Source organism: Medicago truncatula, chromosome 5 (genome assembly GCF_003473485.1).
Source record: "Medicago truncatula cultivar Jemalong A17 chromosome 5, MtrunA17r5.0-ANR, whole genome shotgun sequence".
Lineage (NCBI taxonomy): Eukaryota > Viridiplantae > Streptophyta > Magnoliopsida > Fabales > Fabaceae > Medicago > Medicago truncatula.
In genome coordinates, this window is record NC_053046.1 from 1135771 (window position 1) to 1157148 (window position 21378).

Consider the following 21378-nt stretch of genomic DNA (forward strand, 5'->3'; position numbering starts at 1 on the left):
GTGTAGTCCTTTGAAGAATTAGCTTCAAATTCATTCCCACTTTGAAGGCACAAATTCTGCAGACATAGCTGTTGTCTTGTCTTGTAGCGTGGACAAAACAGAGTAGTGGAGGTAGTGGTTGTACACTTGTACTTTGTCAACTCTGTTAACGAAGGACAAATGCTCAGCGCTGTCCAAATGACCGTTGATACATTCCTTTCAATTCTTCGTTCTTCTTAGATGAGATTGAAATGAGAAACAGCTACTTTGGATCTTCAGTTTGAATATATGGATTAAATGTAGCTTCTGGTGATGACTTCGCTTCTGATGAAAACCTTGCTTCTGATTACCTTCTGCTTCTGATGACGTCATCACTTCAGATGCACTTCAGCTTCAGAAGCACTTTAGCTTCAGACGCGGTTTTCTTCAGATGCTTAGAATTTCTTTTTCTTTCCATTGTTCTTCCAAGACCTATTGAAATAACTTGAGTAGCCTTTGGTCCTGTACACTTGAACAATTATTAGAAATAACCAATTGACAATTTTTAATACCTTGTTATCATCAAAATTTATTAAGGTTCATTATGAAACACATTTTGTTCCAACATATTACTCTTTCTTTTTTCAATTATTTCATTTGTCTTTCCCATATAATTTATTAAGGATAATTTTATAAAACAACTCATAATATCTCTTTCCCACACAATATTAATTACATTTATTAATATGTGTGAAATGCCTAAAATATCGTACAATTTGGAACGGAGGGAGTATTTATATTTTTGAAAATAGAAGTAGAAAATTTAAGAGAGGAATGTTTTGATGTCAAGAACTTGTGAATAGAGGTGGACAAGAACCCGTGGCCCGCCGGAACCCGCAATAACCGAGTCAATTTTTGATCAAACGGGCGGTTCGGGTCGGTCAATCGGGTGAGCAGACTGTCAGAATCGGTTTAACCCGATTTGAAACAGGCAGGTGCGGATTAATTTCTGAATCCATCGGTACCGGAACCCGCCCGCATATGCTTACAGTATTTTTTGTCTGGATATACACGTTACTTTACTGAGACATCACTGTGTCATTGTGTCTTCAAATCAGAAAAAGAAAGTGTCACGTGACCTTTTTACTAGAATATACTCAATTTAATATTATTACTTGTAACTAGCACTAGAAATTTAGTTGTTGATAACTAGTAATAAACACAAACTGGACAAAGTTCATTTAGTAAACGATTTGTTATCTAACATTTTTCTCATTCTTCTCCAACTGAGAACACAGCCATGGAAGACTATGATGAAGCTAACAAATAATCACTATCCTCTTCCTTCTTACTTCTTCATTTTCCTTTTCTTTTTCTTCTCAAATCCCAACTTTCTGTAGCAAGTTTTTGCTGGTTAATATATTGAGATTCAGATCTGGATTCTTCTCTCGTTTTGCTTTGCTTTTGGAATTTTTCTGGATGATGTTTGAACTCACCACCCGAATCAATCCGCCCGAAAAACCCGTTACCCGATTGACCCGTAACCCGTGAAGACCGCATCAAAACATGGGCAGAGATGGGTTCAGTATTCTCACCCGCGGGTTGGGCTGGAGTGGACATTCGGGCCCGAACCCGCCCGATGTCCACCCAACGTGTACGATGTACCTATCCGAGGTAATAAAACTTGGAAAAATATAGTTTTTATTTATTTATTTATTTATGAATATTCGAACGATTGAGTTGTTAGGCAAAGAGTGAGAGATACTCTTCACTCTCCCTCTCTGCGCAACGCTAACCCTCACTGTAAGCAAAACCCTCTCTTTTTTTCCTTTCAATTTCTTTATATATTTTTTTTCAATCTTCGTTTAGGTTGTGTTTTTATTTCTGAAAAATGTTTTTTTTTTCTTTTCTTTTTCGGGTATTTTTAGATAATAGGGCATCTAATTTCTAAATGAATAAATAACAATCAAACATTGACAAACAAAATGTACCATTTGCAAGTTGTGACTGACATTATGTTTGTGTAGGATGATTGTGTGATTTAGGTTCTGCCAAAATCAAATTTTTATGATTACTTTGTTATATAAATGTGTGGATTTTATTGTAAAGTTATCATTTTTATTGGGTTTTACCATTTTTACCCAAATGTAGTTTTAGTTTGTATTTGTCTCTGTCGAAGTTGTTAATACCGTTGTTTTGTGGCTACGATTGCGGAGTGGGATGTTGTCCTACATAATAGTGGAGTGAGATTACGGTATGGTGCAATGTTAAATGCTGATTTAGTATGTTTTCATCTGGTGGCTGTAATGGTCGGTATTATGGTTTGCACGCGAAATGGCTGCAATGGTGAATTTGTTTGAAAAAACTTGACATTGTTAATTCACAATTTGTTTTACAAAATGGTTTTGGGAGTCTTTCTGATCATGAATGGGAGTTTTCTGATCAGCTTCTTGTCGCGCAAAGAGAAGAAGTAAAAGAAGAAATGAAAGAGAGGAGAAGTGCGCAACATTGCCAAGTTAGGTTGCGGCAGTAGGAGATAAGATGTTGTATGTAGAGAGCATTAGTTTTAGATATTTTCTCAATCCCCTAAAACACAAGGGGTTTACCTGAAGTGTACTTCCGGTAGTGCATTTTATCTGAAAAAACACTACCGGAAGTGTGTTTCCGGCAGTATATTTTGACTAATTTGAGCATATAGGGGGAGGATTGAGAAACTGTCTTAGTTTTAAGGTTTGGCATAGTAGAATTTTTTAGGATTTAGCATATGGGCTTTTTAAAAAGTCCAATGATGGGCCTAAGTCTCATTCATGAAGAATTGTTTCTCTCTTTGGGTCTTTCCTTCAGTGACAACTTTTTCTTTCTATGTTAATTATGAAAATATTAGAATAATGGCCATCTCGCTTCATGCTGTACAATATTGCAGTTTTGAGATTGGCCGCTCTGCGCCGCTATCCAGGATTACGACATAAGTCTCTCTCGGGACAAGATCCTCTCCTGCTATTGTACGTTAGTTGGTAAAATAAGAGAATTGGGATTCATTTAGGAATACCCATGAGTCCATGATTTTAATTTATTGTATAGGGGAACCAACCCTAATTGCCTTTTAGGTTCTCTCTCGTATGTTTTTTTGCCTTTGCTGAAAATTTTATATTGTGCATATTTATTCATCATTGGGCAATATTTTTTTGCAGAAGTGAAACTTGGAAGGAGGACCAAACATTTTCACAATGAGTACTGTCGGATACAGGTCAGAAGATGAATGCTCTGTCATAGGGGAAAAGGCTGAAATCGGATTTCTAGATTTCGAGGAAGAGAGATCTGTTTGCAGTTATGTTGCTGATGACGGGGCTCCAGTAATCGTATCTGTCCCGTTTGCTTTTAAGAATGGGAAGCCTCAATCAGTATCTGTTGGAGATACTGCCGCGGAGTTAATAACCATTAATAATACTACTGAGGAACCAGTGGACCTGTGGAGTGTTCATATTTTTGCCTCAAATCCTCCGGACTCTTTCACTCTTTCTCTCACGGAGCCTCCCCCGGCAAACTCAAATGCAGAGAGCTTTATAGAATCTTTCAGAGTGGAGGACAGGATGCTTCAGCCTGGTGAGATCTTGAAGATATGGCTGTCTTGCAAGACCAAAGACATGGGCATGTACTCATCTGTTGTGTATTTTGACGTTGGAGATGAGAAAATTGAAAGGGTGGTTTTCCTCTTGGTTGAAGACAAGATCTCAAAATCTCTGGCTTCTAACAGACCTTACTCAAGAACAAGGAAGAAAGACAAATTTGTTGTAGACAATTTTGTTCCCGGCTCACGCCCTCTAGCGAAGTCAAATCGAAAATACGTAAATAGGCTTCCTAGATATGAGGTTCCCAAGGATATTAGGCTCTTGCTTGAGGGCAATCAGGTCCCTCAAGTCGTTGAAGATGGCCTTACAAGAAGGAGTTATGCGTCTTATTTCAAAACACTAATAATAATGGAAGAGATACAATTAGAGGTAATCTTGTTTGTTTTTTGGTTCATGAAAGAAACTAAAATAGGAGTATGAGCCGGATATTTGTTTCTATTATTTGTTTGCCATTGACTTCTTCTTTCAGGATGATATGAGCACTTATGACATGGAATGCATAACTATGAGAAGGAGAGGAAACAATTTTTTGTCCTTGGAGGTGCCTGGGCTTGCTGAGAGAAGGCCATCACTGGTGCATGGGGATTCTATCTTCGCCAGGCTGGCTTCTGAACAAGATGAAGGTGCTACACGTGTATATCAGGTCTGGTTCTTATTTTGCCTGCATACCACCACATTGTTACTTGACATTCCTCATTTAGATAAATCAGCTCTTTAGCTATGTTGAACTTGAATTCGGTCCTCAAACCTAGTCATCAGATGCATACTGTAATTATTTACATGTTTCTATATTTTCTGAAGTGTTATAAATGGAATCTGATCTGTAGGTATTAAGAAGAGTACATGTCCTTATCATGTATCTTGATCATTGACCATTCAATGCCCTTTCATTGGTGTAAATGCATTTCAGTAGATGCCACTAGATATGCATTGAATTGATAGCATTCCCCCTGGTTATTTATTTATTTATGGCTTACAGATTCTACTGCTGCATTGATGATCCTGAGGCAACTATGATAGACTGAGCTCTTGTGTGTACTTTTCATTTCTGTAGGTGTAGGTTCCAAACCTTGAATAAAATTAAAGCTAGTGATTAATACATAATTTTAAAATAAAAAGGTGATTATTTCGTATAATAAATTTGATATGTCTGTCTCTCTTCTTTTCCTAGAGAGCCGCCCAGGAATCTCTTTTACAAAGTATATATCACCAGCAGTTATCAACTTGAGATATGTTGGTTGAACTTGCACTAGGCTAACCAAAGATAATTTTTGTTTTTAACTCCCCCATGTTCTTATAATGTTGCTCTCGCCTCTGAGTTTGACTTAATTTGGTTTGGCACTTGCATTTTTTCAATCTTCTAAACCATCTCTGTTCATTTGGTTATATTTTGGAATGTCATTGTCAGGTATTCTTGACATGCATATAAATGGTGATGTACAATTGTAGAATCTAGGAAACACAGTTTTTGTTATTCGTATTGTTAAGAGTCCCACATTGGATGAGATACGGCTTGAAAATGATTTTATATGTGGGAGACATCCCCTCTTACAAGCCGGTTTTGTAGGGCTGAGCTAAGCCCAACCCAAAATTTAAGAGTATTTTCGAAAACTACTAATTGTATTTACAGGTCTGTATGTGTGATCTTTAGAGTAGATTAATCCACTACTGTGTGTATGAAGTGCATTCTGCAATTAATTGATTTTGGGTATCTTATCCTGCCCTTTATTCAAAAACTAAAATGATAATTAATTTCTGCAGGGATTTGTTCACCGGGTTGAAGCTGATGAGGTCTATTTGAAGTTTGATCATGAATTTCACCTTTACCATAGAGATGAAGATCTCTATAATGTTTACTTCACGTATAATAGGATCAATATGAGAAGGCTATATCAAGCTGTTGAGGCAGCAGAAAACTTGGGTGCTGAGTTTCTTTTTCCATCTACTTCATCCAAAAGAAGGTCCATTAAAACCAATGATCTGGTTCCCATTTCTGGTTCTTTAAATGAGGAGCAAATGTGTTCGATCAAAATGATTCTGGGTTGCAGAGGCGCACCACCTTATGTGATTCATGGGCCTCCAGGTACAGGCAAGACTAGGACAATAGTGGAAGCAATCCTCCAGCTCTACCAACATCATAAGAATACTCGTATTCTTGTCTGTGCCCCCTCAAACAGTGCAGCAGACCACATACTGGAGAAACTCCTTGCTGAGAAGGATATTGAATTTCGAGAAAATGAAGTATTTAGGCTCAATGCCACTGCCAGGCCATATGAAGATGTAAAACCTGAATTTCTTCGCTTCTGCTTCTTTGATGAGATGATATTTAAGTGTCCCCCGGTCAATGCCCTCAATCATTATAGGATTGTGGTATCCACATATATGAGTGCCTCTCTTCTTTTTGCTGAAGATGTTGCCCGCGGTCACTTCTCTCATATTTTCTTGGATGAGGCCGGCCAAGCTTCAGAACCCGAAACCATGATCCCTATAGCCCATCTCTGCAGAAGGGACACTGTTGTTGTTCTGGCTGGAGACCCCTTGCAGTTGGGCCCAGTAATATTTTCCAAGAAAGCAGACGAGTACAAATTGGGGGTATCTTTCCTGGAACGATTGTTTAAATGTGAGTTATATGGCAGTGGAGATGTTAATTATATAACGAAACTGGTTAGAAACTACCGATGTCACCCAGAGATTCTATACCTCCCTTCAAAGCTGTTCTATTTTGGGGAATTGATGGCATGTAGAGATCCCTCAACTTTCATGGTGACTGCAGAATTTCTCCCTAATAAGGAGTTCCCTGTTCTTTTCTTTGGTATCCAAGGATGCGATGAAAGAGAAGGAAATAACCCATCATGGTTCAACCGAATCGAAGTAAGCAAGGTTGTAGAAACTGTTGGGAAGCTGATAAATGGTGGTAAAATAAGAGAGGAAGACATTGGCATTATAACACCATATAGACAACAAGTGTTGAAAATAAAACAGACACTTGAAAATCTAGAAATGCCTGATGTCAAAGTTGGTAGCGTTGAGCAGTTTCAAGGACAAGAAAAGGAGGTCATTATTGTATCAACTGTTCGATCAACGATCAAACATAATGAGTTTGACAGAATCCACTGTCTTGGGTTTTTGAGCAATCATAGGAGGTTTAATGTGGCTATTACCCGTGCTATATCATTGCTGGTTATAATTGGGAACCCCCATATTATATGCAAGGTACTGCCTATTTAAAAAACCATAACTCATTTTTTAATAGTTATATTTCTGATCAACTTTATGCGGTGAATAGAACATCTTTATACATCCTTTCGCTGATTGCATTGCCTGTAAGTCAAAGGGTTCTACCTCTATGGGTGGTACTTGTTTAATTAGTTTTATGCTGTAATACGAAAGGGAGTGCTTACCAATTTAACATTACTGCTTTCTACATTAACTAGTCAGTTTGTCTATTTAGCTTTATAGTTATAGTTTGAAAATATGCAAAACATTTTGATAATAATCAAAGACTGATTGTTGGCTGGACCTTTATTAATGAAATCCTGATTGTTTATAATAACCATTCTTCGCTTACTTTTGGCAGGATGATCATTGGAGCCAAATGCTGTGGCACTGTGTGGACCATTCATCCTATCTGGGTTGTTCTCTTCCAGAAAGGATAGAACATTACGATGAGGGCGTTGGAGAGAACTCTGGCTTTGGCTACGATGAAGGTAACACATGGCCCTCAAACAATATAGAAGGTGGCCAAGATTCCTACCAGTCAAAGTTCCCTAAACCTGGCACGGATGAAACTGGATGGTCTGATGGCTGGAACACATTTCCCTCAAACAATGTAGAATCTGGTCATGATGGCTGGAACACATTGCCCTCTAACAATGGAGAATCTGGTCAATATGACTGGAACATATTGCCCTCTAACAATGTAGAAGCTGGTCAAGATTCCTTCCAGTCAGACCTCCCTAAACCTGTCACTGATGAAGCTGAATGGTCTGATGGTTGGAAGTAGTCCATACTTGGGCTCGACATTCATGTTTTTTTCTTCTTCTTTCTTGGCAATTAGTTTATGCCGACTTAAACATCATGCAATTGGAATGAAGCGGGGGGAAAAAGACCTATCCATATTTATATCCTCTATGCCGCAAAGTTAATTAGGATGGTGAATCGAGAAAAAGAAAAGTGGGGGAAGTTTTTATTATTTTTTTGAAAATTGATCTGATACCTACATTGAATCTGGAGGAATTGATTAATTATTAATTAGTTAAACTTGTGACTTGATTAGTTGTTGCGGTTAACCAGTTTTCTATAGTCTATATAACTTATGTTACTATTGGAAGGAACAGATGGTACATACAACTTTTTCCATGCAGCATAAAATAAAAACAATGTGAGGTGTAACAGGAACTCGTAGTTCTTCAACCATATATTCTATGAATTTCTATGAATATACAAGATGTTGATGGTTATTAAAACTAGTCACAAGACATTTTAGCAATGAGTTAAAGTAGTAAAACACAAGATACTGAGCATTAAAAGTAGAGAGTGTTGAGGTTGAGGAGTGGAAGCGTGACAAAAAAGATTGTAAGTAGCAAATGCTTGTAGTATCCACCACCAGTGATTGTTGATGAAGTCGAACCATTCAACGATGGTGTTGTCCCTGCTCCCTTGCCGTTGCGGGGTATCATTTTCCCTGCTGCACTACTGGATACTGCTGACCCTGTTTAAGGACATGCATTATGTCATCGTCAATTTTAATGTGAATAATTATAGGATTTTTAAGCAACCGTATTGTTATTATTGTTGTTCTTTGAACCAATAGTTAAATTCACTATCATTTCGTAGCAGCCATATTATTTTTTTGTAGAGTTTCATAACAAACTATCTGATACTATTTACAAAATAATAGAGAAAATATATAGAAAAAAAGTAAATGCTTTTGTGTTTTTTCATTCTAGATAATGCATGTCATTTATTTTTTTAAAATAAATTATAGGAGAATGAAGGTTGGCAAAATGTTAAAAGCATGAGAAAATAATTGTTTTAACAGTCGAAATTCTATGTCCTTATACACAAAAGGTTCATCCAAATTACATTTAAAATAATTTTAAAACTTGTTATAACTTAATATTTTTAAATAACTATATACAAAATTAGCATTATTTTCATTTATAATAAACGATACATCTTATTACCATACTATAAATTGATACTTTTCAAAGCATATAAGTTTACACCTGATTACCATACTTAAAAAAATACGATTAACTTATTGATTTAACCATCAAATTTATAGAAATTCTTCAATCTTTTGTCAGGTACCTATAGAAGCTACCTAATAACTGATTATGGTAGCTTGTTTTGATAAACAACTTATAGCACAAACATTTATTATGATAAGCGCTTGTGTATAAGCTTATATAAGCCATTTCTATAGAAAATATAAAATAAAGTTAATCTGTTTTTATATAGGCTATAAGTTAATTTTATAAGCTATATTGGAAAACTTATTAAAATAAGCTTAAAAAGTTTTGAAAATTGTCATAAGTCGTCTTCATGCGTTCTCACAAATCTGACAAAACTAAACTTATTCCAAGTTGGTCAACTCAAATAAGCCAATCCAAACATGCGCAATTCTTGAGTATGATAATCTTTAACGAAGCAAAAGCATAGAACAGAAAATGAATCAAGCACCTGTTCCTGAAGGAGTGACGGGAACACCAAGAATATCTGCGCTGCCGAGAGGAGGAAGAGTCCGTGATTCTGTAACAATGTGAATCAAACAACAACAATTCAATTAATCTCTCTGTATTTGATTATTTGTATCTAAATTCTAAAGAATCTTTGAAAAGAAAGAATAAAGAACGAACCTGCGCAAAGAACATTGAGAGAAGAAGTAGTTGGTGGAGGTGAGACACATAGCGAGGAAAGCGATTGAATCCTTGTGGAGTTGAGAGGGAAGCCGAGAATGTGATTATCACGGAGGAGATAACAGAAACAGAGAGAGTTCGGCAAGAACGTCGACGAGAAAGCGTCGCAGCATTTGGTGGAAGCAGTCTCCGTGAGGTTGTTTGGAGGAGACGAAACGTAAGAAAGACAGGGAGAGAATAGAAGTAGCTGATCGGTGCAACCTTCTCGAGAGGAAGGTGGTGGCGGCGCCGCCGCTACTGTAACGGCGGAGATACTGAGACTCAGCATGAGGAAGAAGAAGAAGGTGTTTTCCATGTTGGAGAAAAACGGTTAGGGATTTGGCGGGAGAGAAACGAAGTGATGCGAGTGAATTATCACTATTGCCCCTTCTATCTCACTCAATGATGAGTATAATAACAAGTCTTTAATAACTAACTCTAATCGTTTGTAAAAAAATAAAAATAAATAAATAACTCTAATCGATAAAAAAAGTGCTTGCCTATACGCATGGATTTGGATCCGCGACACCGCATTTTTGTGTCTATTTCTCGCATGGATATGAATTTTGATCATATATATCTATATATAAAGATTATACAAAGTTTTGGTCTGATACTTTTTTCTTCTTCTTTTCTTTTTTCAATTTTGTTCTTTGTTTAAACTATTATATTTACAATTTTATCATTTTTATGATATTATTTTAAATTTATTTTAAAAAAATTAGTTAAATCTTTATAATATGAACAACTCATTGCAAAAAGAACAATATCTTATTAAAAATAATAATTTGCATTATAAACCTGGGCTTATTTAGATCTTATTTACCAAAATTATTTGAGTGATGTATGTTAAAAAAAATTATAACTAAGTATGATAATATAAACATACAATTCAGCACAATAGAAAATTGGATATACAGATCTATTTTTTCGCTAGATAGGCATAAAGAGACATATTGTGGCCTCTAGGTTGGTTTCTAAGAACCTAATTTGTTGCTACCATGCTTCTCTTTTAAAAGAGCATTTGTTTTTCCACCCTCTTATATGCTCTTCAACTTTTTCATTTTACCCCATATGAATTATATAATTCGAAAAGGAAATCTTTAGATTTATATAATTCAAGTTGTACCAATATATACATAACATTCACTCATTTTCCATTTACAAAAATTTACCCCCTAATCTCAATTATATCTTGTTATGTCAATTTTCAACCAAACTTGGGTGAATTTGTTGTACTTTAGGCATTTCAACCACACATTCTCTTAAAACACGTTTGATTGAGTTTTTTTTTTCTTCTTCTTTTAGATTACCGATTCAATTTAGAAAATAGAATTCGAACAGGATACATCACAATTTCATCTGCTATAATCCAAAGTGTGGTCACATGTCAATGTTTGTCTTATTTTGTCATTCGTTCAATATGTTTGCTTTCAAGCAATATGTTGTACAAAGAATCACTCCCTCGGAAAGAAGGGAATAAAGCGTGTTGATTGTCGTTTTCTTCCCCTCTTGCAAAAAAGAATCCTATGACAAGATAACACGATGTTTGAATAGATTATAACATGAACAAAAGGTCGACGCTTTGAACGATCTTGCCCAATTTCCCTCCAACAAATGTGATCTTCTTTGTAGGACCACCTCCTGCAGTGGATATCCTTCTTGTGTCGGTTTTGAATGTTCATGTGGGACCACCATCTACAATGGCCCTCCTTCTTCTGCCAATTCGATTATCACGGTGGCTAATTCATCATCTTGTCCACATGAATACGAGGATGCATCATTGCTAGAAGGCATACTTTTGAGTGAGTTTAAGCATTAGGGACTCATTCCTTCTATTTTTAGTTTTGTTGAATTTTCGATAGTCATACTTGTGACTATCGTTTTGGTTAATCTGAACTCGTTGAATGACATTATGCGTTAACAATTATGTACAACATTTTAGAAAACATTGTGTGTTATCTGGCGTTTTATTGCTATTCTATGTTCTATTTTGTTTGTATATTGATGAAGTGTATGTTAAAAAACTTGTGCATTTGGGGCTTGACACATCTTAAAAAACATGTCGAATGCAAGATTTTTTTGTGGTCTAAAATGCATCACCAGTTTCTGGATCCACATTACTTATAAACTTTTATAAATTGGTGTGCTTGGTTTATTAGCGCTCCACACACTAGAACCGTGAACAATTATTAAGTAGAAATGAATACTAAGTTAGATGCAATGTACTACAGCATGGGGAAACCCAATATGTTTAGGATCAATGTTGATGTTACACTGTCAGACTTGAAGGATCAATCAGATTGGATTAATGGTCGTCTCAATCACGAAGACACAAGAAGAATGAATAATGTTGAGTATCGTCGTTTGTTAACTCATATGGATATGTTCGGTTCACCCAAATGAAACTCCAAAACAATGAGGATGTGAGAACCACATTCTCTATATTTTATTAGTATAGTTTGAAGGGACTAATTGAATTTGATGGTTCCTTAAAGAGCTATAGTTCCTTAAATTACGGATTGCATGGAGAAACCCAATGTTTGTTTTGTTTTAACACCTCTAATAAATAACTTTTAAAGGATATTTTTCGACCTAAAGAAAAACTGACGTGGACAAGAAACACATCCCTTTCCTTTCAAGATCACACACGTTGGGCCTTATAGTTTTTTAAAATTTTCTCATTAATTTACAACTATTTTTGCTTGCAAATTAATCCTCTGCTTATAGTTTCTTAAAATTCTCTCCTTGACCCCCCTATTATCTACCTCCGCATTAATGTTGAGTTTATCTGTACGATGTATCTATACGATGTACAAAGAAAATAGAAGATTTTGGATTTGCTTTTTTGTTATTAAAATTATACTGTTAAATAAACTTTCCTGTAATAATATTGTATGTTGTTGCAATTAAAAAGATAAGAATATTTATTATATTATTGTTGTCATTGAAAAATATAAATATGATTTATTTTTGAAGAACAATAAATATGGTTTGTTGAATTTGTTAAATTTGTAAGACACAAATATATATACTTATAATTTTGATTTATACTAACGAAAAGACGGTCACTTACATGCTCGTCTTTCTGCTCTTTTTATTATGTGAAAGTTTGAAAATTATGAACGGTGTTTTTTATTATGAAATTATGATTAAGACTAAAACTATAAATGTTTGTTGCTTTCAAGTTATAACAAACAAAACTAATCATGATTATCTTATTTTAATGACACCAATTATATAAGAAAAAAATATAATCTAAATTCTTTTTTTTTTATGCCACCAACAACAATTTTATTATGGAAAAAGTTGTTTAAGGGTATAATTGGAATGATGAAAAAGTAAGTATAAATATACTCATCTAGTTTGTTACACTTTTTAAATGATAAAGGGAAAAAAAAACCAAAAAATAGTATATGTTTATATCATGTTTATTACATATGTTTTAATATTTAAATTTATTCTTATCTATTTGTTACATGTGTTGTTTGTATTGAAAATTAAGGATATTTTTGGAATGAAAAATCAAACCCAAAAGTGCCGAAAAGGGTAGTTTTCTTGATAACCAACATGTGTTAATAAAAAGAGCAGAAAGACGTGCTCGTCTTTCTGCTAGTACTATATATAAGGAAAATAGACTATTTTAGGCTTCTTTTTTTTTCCTTTTTTTTTTTCTTTTTTCAATTGTACCCTTAAACAAATTAGATGGTTCCTTAACGAGTCACCACTCCTTAAATTTGTTATATATTTTTTTTACAAGGAATTTGTTATATTTTTTAAAGGATATTATATTTGTTATATTGGTGGTATCATTGAAAAATATAAGAATAATTTGTTACAATATGAAAATGTAAAATATCTATTATCTATACATATAATTTTAATCTAAATCAAATTAATTTTAATCAAAATTTCATAAAAATAGTATTCATAATTTATACTCATTAGCGCTATAAAAAGCGTGGACCCGAATAAACAACTAATATTTTTTTTTGTAGAAAACTAATTTTTTTTTTAAATATTCGAAAACTAATATTTGACTATAAAAAAGAAAAGGAGAATTATTATTTTAAATACGTAATGCTAAATCAAGAACTAAAACGTGTAACCATTATTATAATTAAAAAGTAGATGATTGATATAGAAAGTATAGATAGATTAAGTATATCTATTTAAGAAAAGATTTGATCATGCCTCTTTTTGTTTCATACATTAGTGTATATCTTTTTGTTTCACACATTAGTGTATATAAAACCTTATCATTCGTCTCTCTTTTGACTCTATCCTAACCCTTCTCTCAAATTATCTCTCTTTTCTCTTCAAAGTAAAAAAGAAAACACCAACACAAATTCTTATCGATTTGTTGTTACCATCACCATGGAGAACAATACCGATCAACGAAGCATAGCTTCATCGTATTTTAATTTTTTCAAAGCTCAACTCCATCTACTAAACTTCTTTACTTATGCCCTAATCTTTAGTTTTGGTTTACTCATTGGTATGACACTCACTTTTTGTGTTAAAGATTTTTCTTTCAACTTTCAAATCCAAAACTTCCAAGATCCATCCTTAAGCCTCAATCCACCACCTCATTTTTCATATTCTCCTCCAATATTATTATCCAACATCTCAAAAACATCATATGACCATGATAACCAAACCAATATTTCTATCAAACAAAATTGTCCGGCTACTCATAACCTTACTTCAAATGGTTTGGAAGAATTATTAAAGATTCCTAAGGCTATGCATGACATGAACGAGGATGAATTATTTTGGAGAGCTTCATTGGCTCCTATGATTCATAAAACTCCATTTAAACAAACACCAAAGGTTGCATTCATGTTCTTGACAAAAGGTCCTGTTTTGTTAGCTCCGCTTTGGGAGAAATTCTTCAAAGGAAACGAAGGGTTGTATTCGATCTACGTTCATCCTAGCCCTTCCTTCAATGAAACCGTTTATAATCAAAGCTTAGTGTTTCATGGCCGAAGAATCCCAAGCAAGGTATGCATTCAAGATATTATATTTTCTTCTGAAGAGTTTAGAATTTACAATTTAGTGTAGACGTATGCCGAAATTGTTGCTTAAGAAAAAAGAATATACAGAGATCTATTTGATCACAGTGAGATAAAAAAAAATTACTAACTTGGTTCACAGAGGTTGGTCGAATTAGTTTTTTTTTTAGGAAAGTTGGATGGTCGAATTAGTATTTTCACTTTTAAGAACTAGGTGTTTACATTTGTTAGGGATGATTCCCTCAGCAAAAAAAAATCAGGTCTTTGTTTTTTCAAGGACAAATTAACCATAAATTTTTACCATTTTAAAAAATAAAAATGCATAAATGAAAAAATTTATTGGAATAAAATGGTAACTAAGTAAATGTACTTATTAATGATTTTAATTTCGACAAACAACTGTTAATTTATAGTGAAAGAATAGTTACTTTCTGTATGTATTTTAATTTTCCCTTTTCATTTCATTAGTATTAGGATCTTGTTTAAAAAAAAATAAAAAATCATTAGTATTAGGATCTGAATTGAATTGATTTGTTTCCAAAATTGATTAAAATAATTTGATTTTGATTAAAAGGATATGTATAGATAATAGTATTTTGTCTTGTTCAAAAAAAAAGATAATAGTATTTTGTATTTTCCTATTGATTTTGTATTTTGTTTTTTGATTCTCAGTATTTCATTTTAGACCTTATAGTTTTAGTTCCTAGTTTAAGTTCTCCTTTACAAAGTGACGTAAATGTCAAAAAAATTCAAGTGATTATGAACTATAAGAATTTTTCACATAGACTAGTTAAAGCTAAAATATATGAATTTTTATTGTTCATGCAGAAGGTAAAGTGGGGTGAAAATAGCATGATAGAAGCAGAAAGACGTCTACTAGCAAATGCACTGCTTGATTTCTCAAACCAACGTTTTGTCCTACTTTCAGAACATTGCATACCATTGTTCAATTTCTTCACAATCTACACTTATCTAATGAAATCAAAACAAACATTTGTGGAAGCTAATGATATTCCAGGTCGTGTAGGACGTGTAAGATATAACCGTAGAATGTGTCCATTGATTCAACTTTCACAATGGAGAAAAGGGGCTCAATGGTTCCAAATTGATCGTTATCTTGCAGTTCGTATTGTCTCCGACAAGCCATATTTTTCTATGTTCAAAAAATATTGTCACCCAAGATGTATTAGTGATGAACATTATTTGCCAACATTGGTAAGTATCAAATTTTGGAAGAGGAATTCTAACAGGACTTTAACTTGGGTTGATTGGTCAAAAGGTGGAGCCCATCCAGCAAAGTTTAGTAGCAAAGATGTGACTATTGATTTTTTGGAGAGATTAAGATTTGGAAGCACTTGTGAGTACAATGGAAAAACAACCAATGTTTGTCATTTGTTTGCAAGGAAATTCGGAACTCAAGCTTTGGATGGATTGCTCACATTTGCCCCAAAGTTAATGCAATTCAATTGATTTTGCATAGATGTACTTTTTTTTTCTTCATTGATCACATTCAATGATTCATGTAATGAATTCAGGGATACCTAGAATTTAACCATTTTCTTCTTATTGTAGTTTTTTTCTCTCAATAATTTTTTTTTAATACATTATTGTGTGGAGAAATGGTCTATTTTGTGTCCTCACTTATATTTCATCTCAGTTTGGTGAATATTTCACTCCAAAATGTATACTGGAGTTTTTTTTTTTTTGTAGGTTAAGAAAGAATTTGTTGAATAAATACTGATCTTAATGCACAAGGTGGGACACAGAGGTTACATGTACACCGGATAGAGAATTAAAATAAAATACTCCGGTCCTATTTATAAGAAACAATTTACTTTTTTGATTTATTGAATAATTAATGTATTTGGTCTATTTCTAGTCTAGATACATTAATTATTTAATGAATTTAAAAAATCAATTTTTTCTTATAAATATGATCGGAGGGAGTACTTTTTAAATGATAAAGGAAAAGAACTGAACATGTATATACTTACATCGTGTTTGTTACACTTTTATTTTAATATTTAAATTTATTATAATCTGTTTGTTACGTATATTATTTATATTAAAAATTGAGGTTATTTTTAGAAAGAGAAAAAGTCATCCAAAAGAAAGAGCTCAAAGATGTTGTTTTCTTTATAGGAGAAAACTTAGGTACAATTCTTTTGGTGCTTTTCGTATGGTTCTTAACTAAAAATACATATTTTTTGGATATAACAAACTTTGAGAAAATTATGGATTTGAGAAAATCATAATGAATTTAGTTAAGAACCATACGAAAAGCAGCTATGGAATTGTACCTAAGTTTTCTCCTTCTTTATATATATATATATATATATATATATATATTAAAAAAATAGATGATTGATATAGAAAGTATAGATAAATTAAGCATATCTATTTAAGAAAAGATTTGATCATGCCTCTTTTTGTTTCACATATTGGTGTATAAAAACCTTGATCATTCTTCTCTCTTTCACTCTACCCAAATTCTACTCTCACTATCGCTCTTTTCTCTTCAAAGTAAAAAAGAAAACATCAAATTCCTATCGATTTGCAATTACCATCACCATGGAGAACAATACCGATCATCGAAACATAACCTCATCATATCTTAATTTTTTCAAAGCTCAACTCCATCTACTAAACTTCTTTACTTAGCCCTAATCTTTGGTTTTGGTTTACTCATCGGTATCACACTCACTTTTTGTGTTAAAGATTTTTCATTCAACATTCAAATCCATAAATTCCAAGATCCATCCTTTAGCCTCAATCCACCACCTGATTTTTCACATTCTCCTCCAATACTACTATCCAACATCTCAAAAACATCATATGACCAAAATAACCAAACCAATATTTCTATCAAACAAAATTGTTCGGCTATTACTCATAACCTTACTTCAAATGGATTGGAAGAATTATTAAAGATTCCTAAGGCTATGCATGACATGAATGAGGATGAATTATTTTGGAGAGCTTCATTGGCTCCTATGATTCATAAAACTCCATTTAAACAAACACCAAAGGTTGCATTCATGTTCTTGACAAAAGGTCCTATTTTGTTGGCTCCGCTTTGGGAGAAATTCTTTAAAGGAAACGAAGGGTTGTATTCGATCTACGTTCATCCTAGTCCTTCCTTCAATGAAACAGTTTATAATCAAAGCTCAGTGTTTTATGGCCGAAGAATCCCAAGCAAGGTATGTATTCAAGATATTGTATTTTCTTTTCAAGAGTTTAGAAATTTATAATTTAGTGTGGACGCTCAAATTGTTGCTTAAGAAAAAGAATATACAAAGACCTGTTTGATCACAATGAGATAAAAAAAAAAAGTTACTAACTTGGTTCACAAAGGTTGGTCGAATTAGTATTTTCACTTTTCAGAACTATTTCTTTACATTTGTCGGGGATGATAAAATAGGTCTTTGTTTTTTCAAGGACAAATTTGGATGTTAACCATAAATTTTTACCATTTAAAAAAATAAAAATGCATAAATGAAAAATTTAATGGAATAACATGTTAACTCAATAAATGTAATTATTAATGATTTTGATAAACAACTGTTAATTTACAGTGAAAGAATAATTACTATCTGTATATATTTTAGTTTTCCCTTTTCATTCCATTATATTAGGATCTGAATTAAATTGCTTTGTTTCCCTAACGTTTATTTGAATAAAACTAACATAAATGTAGTAACGGTGAGAAACTTAGAGGACCGAAATAAATCAATTTTTAGTTAGAGGACCAATCCGATACCAACTAAATAGTTAGAGGACCAAAAAGGCAATTAAGCCAAAAGTATATGTATATATAATATATATTTTTTATTTTTATAACAAACTATACTTATCTTTTTCAATGATACCAACAATTTGTAATAAACTATACTTATATTTTTCAATGATACCAACACTATAACAAATATATAATATTTTTCAAAAAAAATTATAACAAATATAACATTTTTTTTTTTTTTTAATGACACAAACAAAATAATATTCTTAGATTTGCTTAAGGGTATTATTAGAAGGAGTCTATTATACATTATATTTTATCTTTTTTGTTTTGTTGAAGTCCTATAAAAAAAAAAAAACTCTTACTAGTTTTTGTCTTTCTTTTTAAGTCTCAGTATTTCATTTTAGTCCTTATAAGTTTAGTTCCTAGTTTATGTTCTCCTTTATAAAGTGACGTAAATGTCAAGTTATTTCGAGTGATTAAGAACTATAAGATTTTTTCACATAGACTAGTTAAAGCTAAAATATATGAATTTTTATTGTTCATGCAGGAGGTAAAGTGGGGTGAAAATAGCATGATAGAAGCAGAAAGACGTCTACTAGCAAATGCACTGCTTGATTTCTCAAACCAACGTTTTGTACTACTTTCAGAACATTGCATACCATTGTTCAATTTCTCCACAATCTACACTTATCTAATGAACTCAAAACAAACATTTGTGGAAGCAATTGATATACCAAGTGATGTAGGACGTGGAAGATATAACCGTAGAATGAGACCATTGATTCAACTTTCACAATGGAGAAAAGGGGCTCAATGGTTCCAAATTGATCGTTATCTTGCGGTTTGTATCGTCTCCGACAAGCCATATTTTTCTGTCTTCAAAAAATATTGTCACCCAGGATGTTATAGTGATGAACATTATTTGCCAACATTGGTAAGTATCAAATTTTGGAAGAGGAATTCTAACAGGACTTTGACTTGGGTTGATTGGTCAAGAGGTGGAGCCCATCCAGCAAAGTTTAGTAGCAAAGATGTGACTATTGATTTTTTGGAGAGGTTAAGGTTTGGAAGCACTTGTGAGTACAATGGAAAGACAACCAATGTTTGTCATTTGTTTGCAAGGAAATTCGGTACTCAAGCTTTGGATGGACTGCTCACATTTGCACCAAAGTTAATGCAATTCAATTGATTTTGCATATATTTACTTTTTTTTCATTGATCATATTCAATTATTTATGTAATGAATTCAGGGATACCTAGAATTATTTAGCCATTTTCTTCTTCTTTTTGGTTAAGGTTTTGTGGAGAAATAGTCTATTTTGTTTCCTTAGTATTATATTCCTTCTCAATTTTGTGAATTCTTCACAATGAAATTTGCAAACTCAATAAACTTTTTGACTGAATAAGAGTAAAACAACATTAATTCATTTTCAATCCACACATAATACATAACAATACAAGTGCCTTAGGAATAAACCAATACCACCCCAATATGGGTCCAAACAATTTGAGCAAAACCCTCCCTGCAATATAGCCACACATATTATTGCAACTACCTATTAATTTGATACATTAAAATCAATAGAGGATGTCACACACAGCAACCTAGTAGTGTTTTAAAATAGAAAATCCCATGACCAAAACAGATAATAGGAGACTATAAGATGATGATCCAGCAGATGATGGAGTCAGATCAGAGCGGCCACTTCCGGGCGTTGCAGATGGAATATCAGGGTTCGCTGATGGAGATAATGGATTGGTTGTCTCAGGCTGTGGTGACAGAGAAGGTGTCACTGGTGAGGGAAGTATAGAAGAAGCTGCTCAAAGAAAAAAAGGAGACATTACTATTAGTATCAAACTTGAAAAACTATTACTAGCCAACTATAAACATGGTTTTAAATTGCAGTCAGTAACTACTATTGCGGCCACAAAGTAAAGGTTACAGAAGTTTTTGTAACTACAGCTTTACCGCAATTGTGGCCGCATCAAAAACAATTTTTCACATTTTAAAAAGTCGCGCAACAGATTAGCAACCACGACTGCAACTGCAATTTAGAACCTTGACCGTAAGTAATATGTAGTACCTTGAGGACTAAGAGATGGGGTGGATGCAGGGGAAAGAGATGGCCCGAAAGACGCCGGTCCTGCCAATATAAGTCAAAATCATGCAAAAGTTTAGTCAAATTGAAAGATTAGTAATTTTTAGGCATATTAGAGTGTCGCGTCGCAGTTTACCTGGAGCAGGAAGTGGTGAGCCTGAGGCTGCAGAGAACAACAAATGCTATGTTAGCTTTGTGGACAAATAGAATAGATTAAAAACAATATTGTAAGCACTTTAAAAGAGAAGAATAAAGATTGAGGAAACAATACTTTTGCATTGAAGTGGAACACCAGGCAAGTTACAAGCACGAGGAAGAGAGATAGCTAAGGTTCTATTGATTGGTAATGCAAAAGGAACATTGCCAGTGGCAATAAGACACATACAATCCTTGCTTCCACTTGTGAGGGTCTTGATTGCATTGCAGCAATCAGCAGTGGGAGAGGTTCCATTGCCACTACTATTTGTGAGGAAACTCAAGCAAGGGCTAATGGTACTACTGATCATTGACATGTTACATGGCGTCGTGATTTGAGCGTAGGCCGGTGCAGCCATGGCCGTAACCACAGCTAATACCACAGTTAGGCGGTAGAGAGACGCGAAATGATCCATGTCTGTTTATATTATAGAGTTTTGATTTGTTGGTGTGTTAGGAATTTGAATAGTCAAGATAATTTGTTGTGTTTAAGAGTGAAGTAGAAAAGTGAGTTTGTGAATTTGATGGTTGGGAATGATGAATAAGAATGGAATTTTATAGATAAAAATGGTGGAAAATAATAGGTGGCTACAAAGTTGGTTTAAAAACACAACTACCTTAACTAACCTACCAGATATGAAGATTTTGAAGAATGTAACCTTGACATTTTGATAGACTTGTGACCCCATTTTAACCAATCAGTTTATGCTCCACAAGTGACATATGAAACATCCTACCTTGTTATGTTGTCACAAAATTATTGGCTTATTTGATCATTAATCAGTTGGCAATTGTCAAGTGAAATCATTCTTTATTATGTCAGTTGATGTGGCGGATAAC

General features: G+C 33.5%; 5 protein-coding genes across 9 annotated transcripts; 3 read left to right on the top strand and 2 right to left on the bottom strand.

Annotated features, from left to right (window-relative positions):
• Positions 1-1171: 1171 nt before the first annotated feature.
• Positions 1172-7964, top strand: LOC11441457 (probable RNA helicase SDE3). 5 transcript variants are annotated; one of them, XM_003610728.3, is made up of 5 exons: positions 1172-1632; positions 3150-3956; positions 4057-4230; positions 5349-6800; positions 7165-7964. In XM_003610728.3, the coding sequence occupies exons 2-5, from the start codon at positions 3186-3188 to the stop codon at positions 7588-7590; spliced, it is 2823 nt and encodes a 940-aa protein (XP_003610776.1). In that variant the 5' UTR covers positions 1172-1632; positions 3150-3185; the 3' UTR covers positions 7591-7964. The 5 variants fall into 5 exon arrangements, with proteins under 5 accessions (XP_003610776.1, XP_024639773.1, XP_039690155.1 ...); XM_024784005.2 differs by having other exon boundaries at positions 1631-1761; XM_039834221.1 differs by lacking the exon at positions 1172-1632 and adding an exon at positions 2579-3065.
• A 108-nt stretch (positions 7965-8072) lies between these two features.
• LOC11441099 (non-specific lipid transfer protein GPI-anchored 25) lies at positions 8073-9936 on the bottom strand. The gene is made up of 3 exons (XM_003610729.3): positions 9449-9936; positions 9273-9341; positions 8073-8298 (listed from the first exon to the last, which is right to left on the bottom strand). Exons 1-3 carry the CDS (start codon positions 9801-9803, stop codon positions 8111-8113), a joined length of 612 nt encoding a protein of 203 aa, XP_003610777.1. The 5' UTR covers positions 9804-9936; the 3' UTR covers positions 8073-8110.
• Positions 9937-11689: 1753 nt separating this feature from the next.
• LOC11444740 (glycosyltransferase BC10) lies at positions 11690-15972 on the top strand. The gene is made up of 3 exons (XM_039834354.1): positions 11690-11879; positions 14013-14491; positions 15331-15972. Exons 1-3 carry the CDS (start codon positions 11690-11692, stop codon positions 15970-15972), a joined length of 1311 nt encoding a protein of 436 aa, XP_039690288.1.
• Positions 15973-16862: 890 nt separating this feature from the next.
• On the top strand, positions 16863-19433 carry LOC25494489 (glycosyltransferase BC10). Its single transcript, XM_024784100.1, has 3 exons — positions 16863-16878; positions 17164-17702; positions 18792-19433. The coding sequence occupies exons 1-3, from the start codon at positions 16863-16865 to the stop codon at positions 19431-19433; spliced, it is 1197 nt and encodes a 398-aa protein (XP_024639868.1).
• A 210-nt stretch (positions 19434-19643) lies between these two features.
• On the bottom strand, positions 19644-21083 carry LOC11444741 (non-specific lipid transfer protein GPI-anchored 20). Its single transcript, XM_003610732.4, has 4 exons — positions 20615-21083; positions 20480-20506; positions 20329-20388; positions 19644-20061 (listed from the first exon to the last, which is right to left on the bottom strand). Exons 1-4 carry the CDS (start codon positions 20952-20954, stop codon positions 19850-19852), a joined length of 639 nt encoding a protein of 212 aa, XP_003610780.1. The 5' UTR covers positions 20955-21083; the 3' UTR covers positions 19644-19849.
• Positions 21084-21378: the final 295 nt, after the last annotated feature.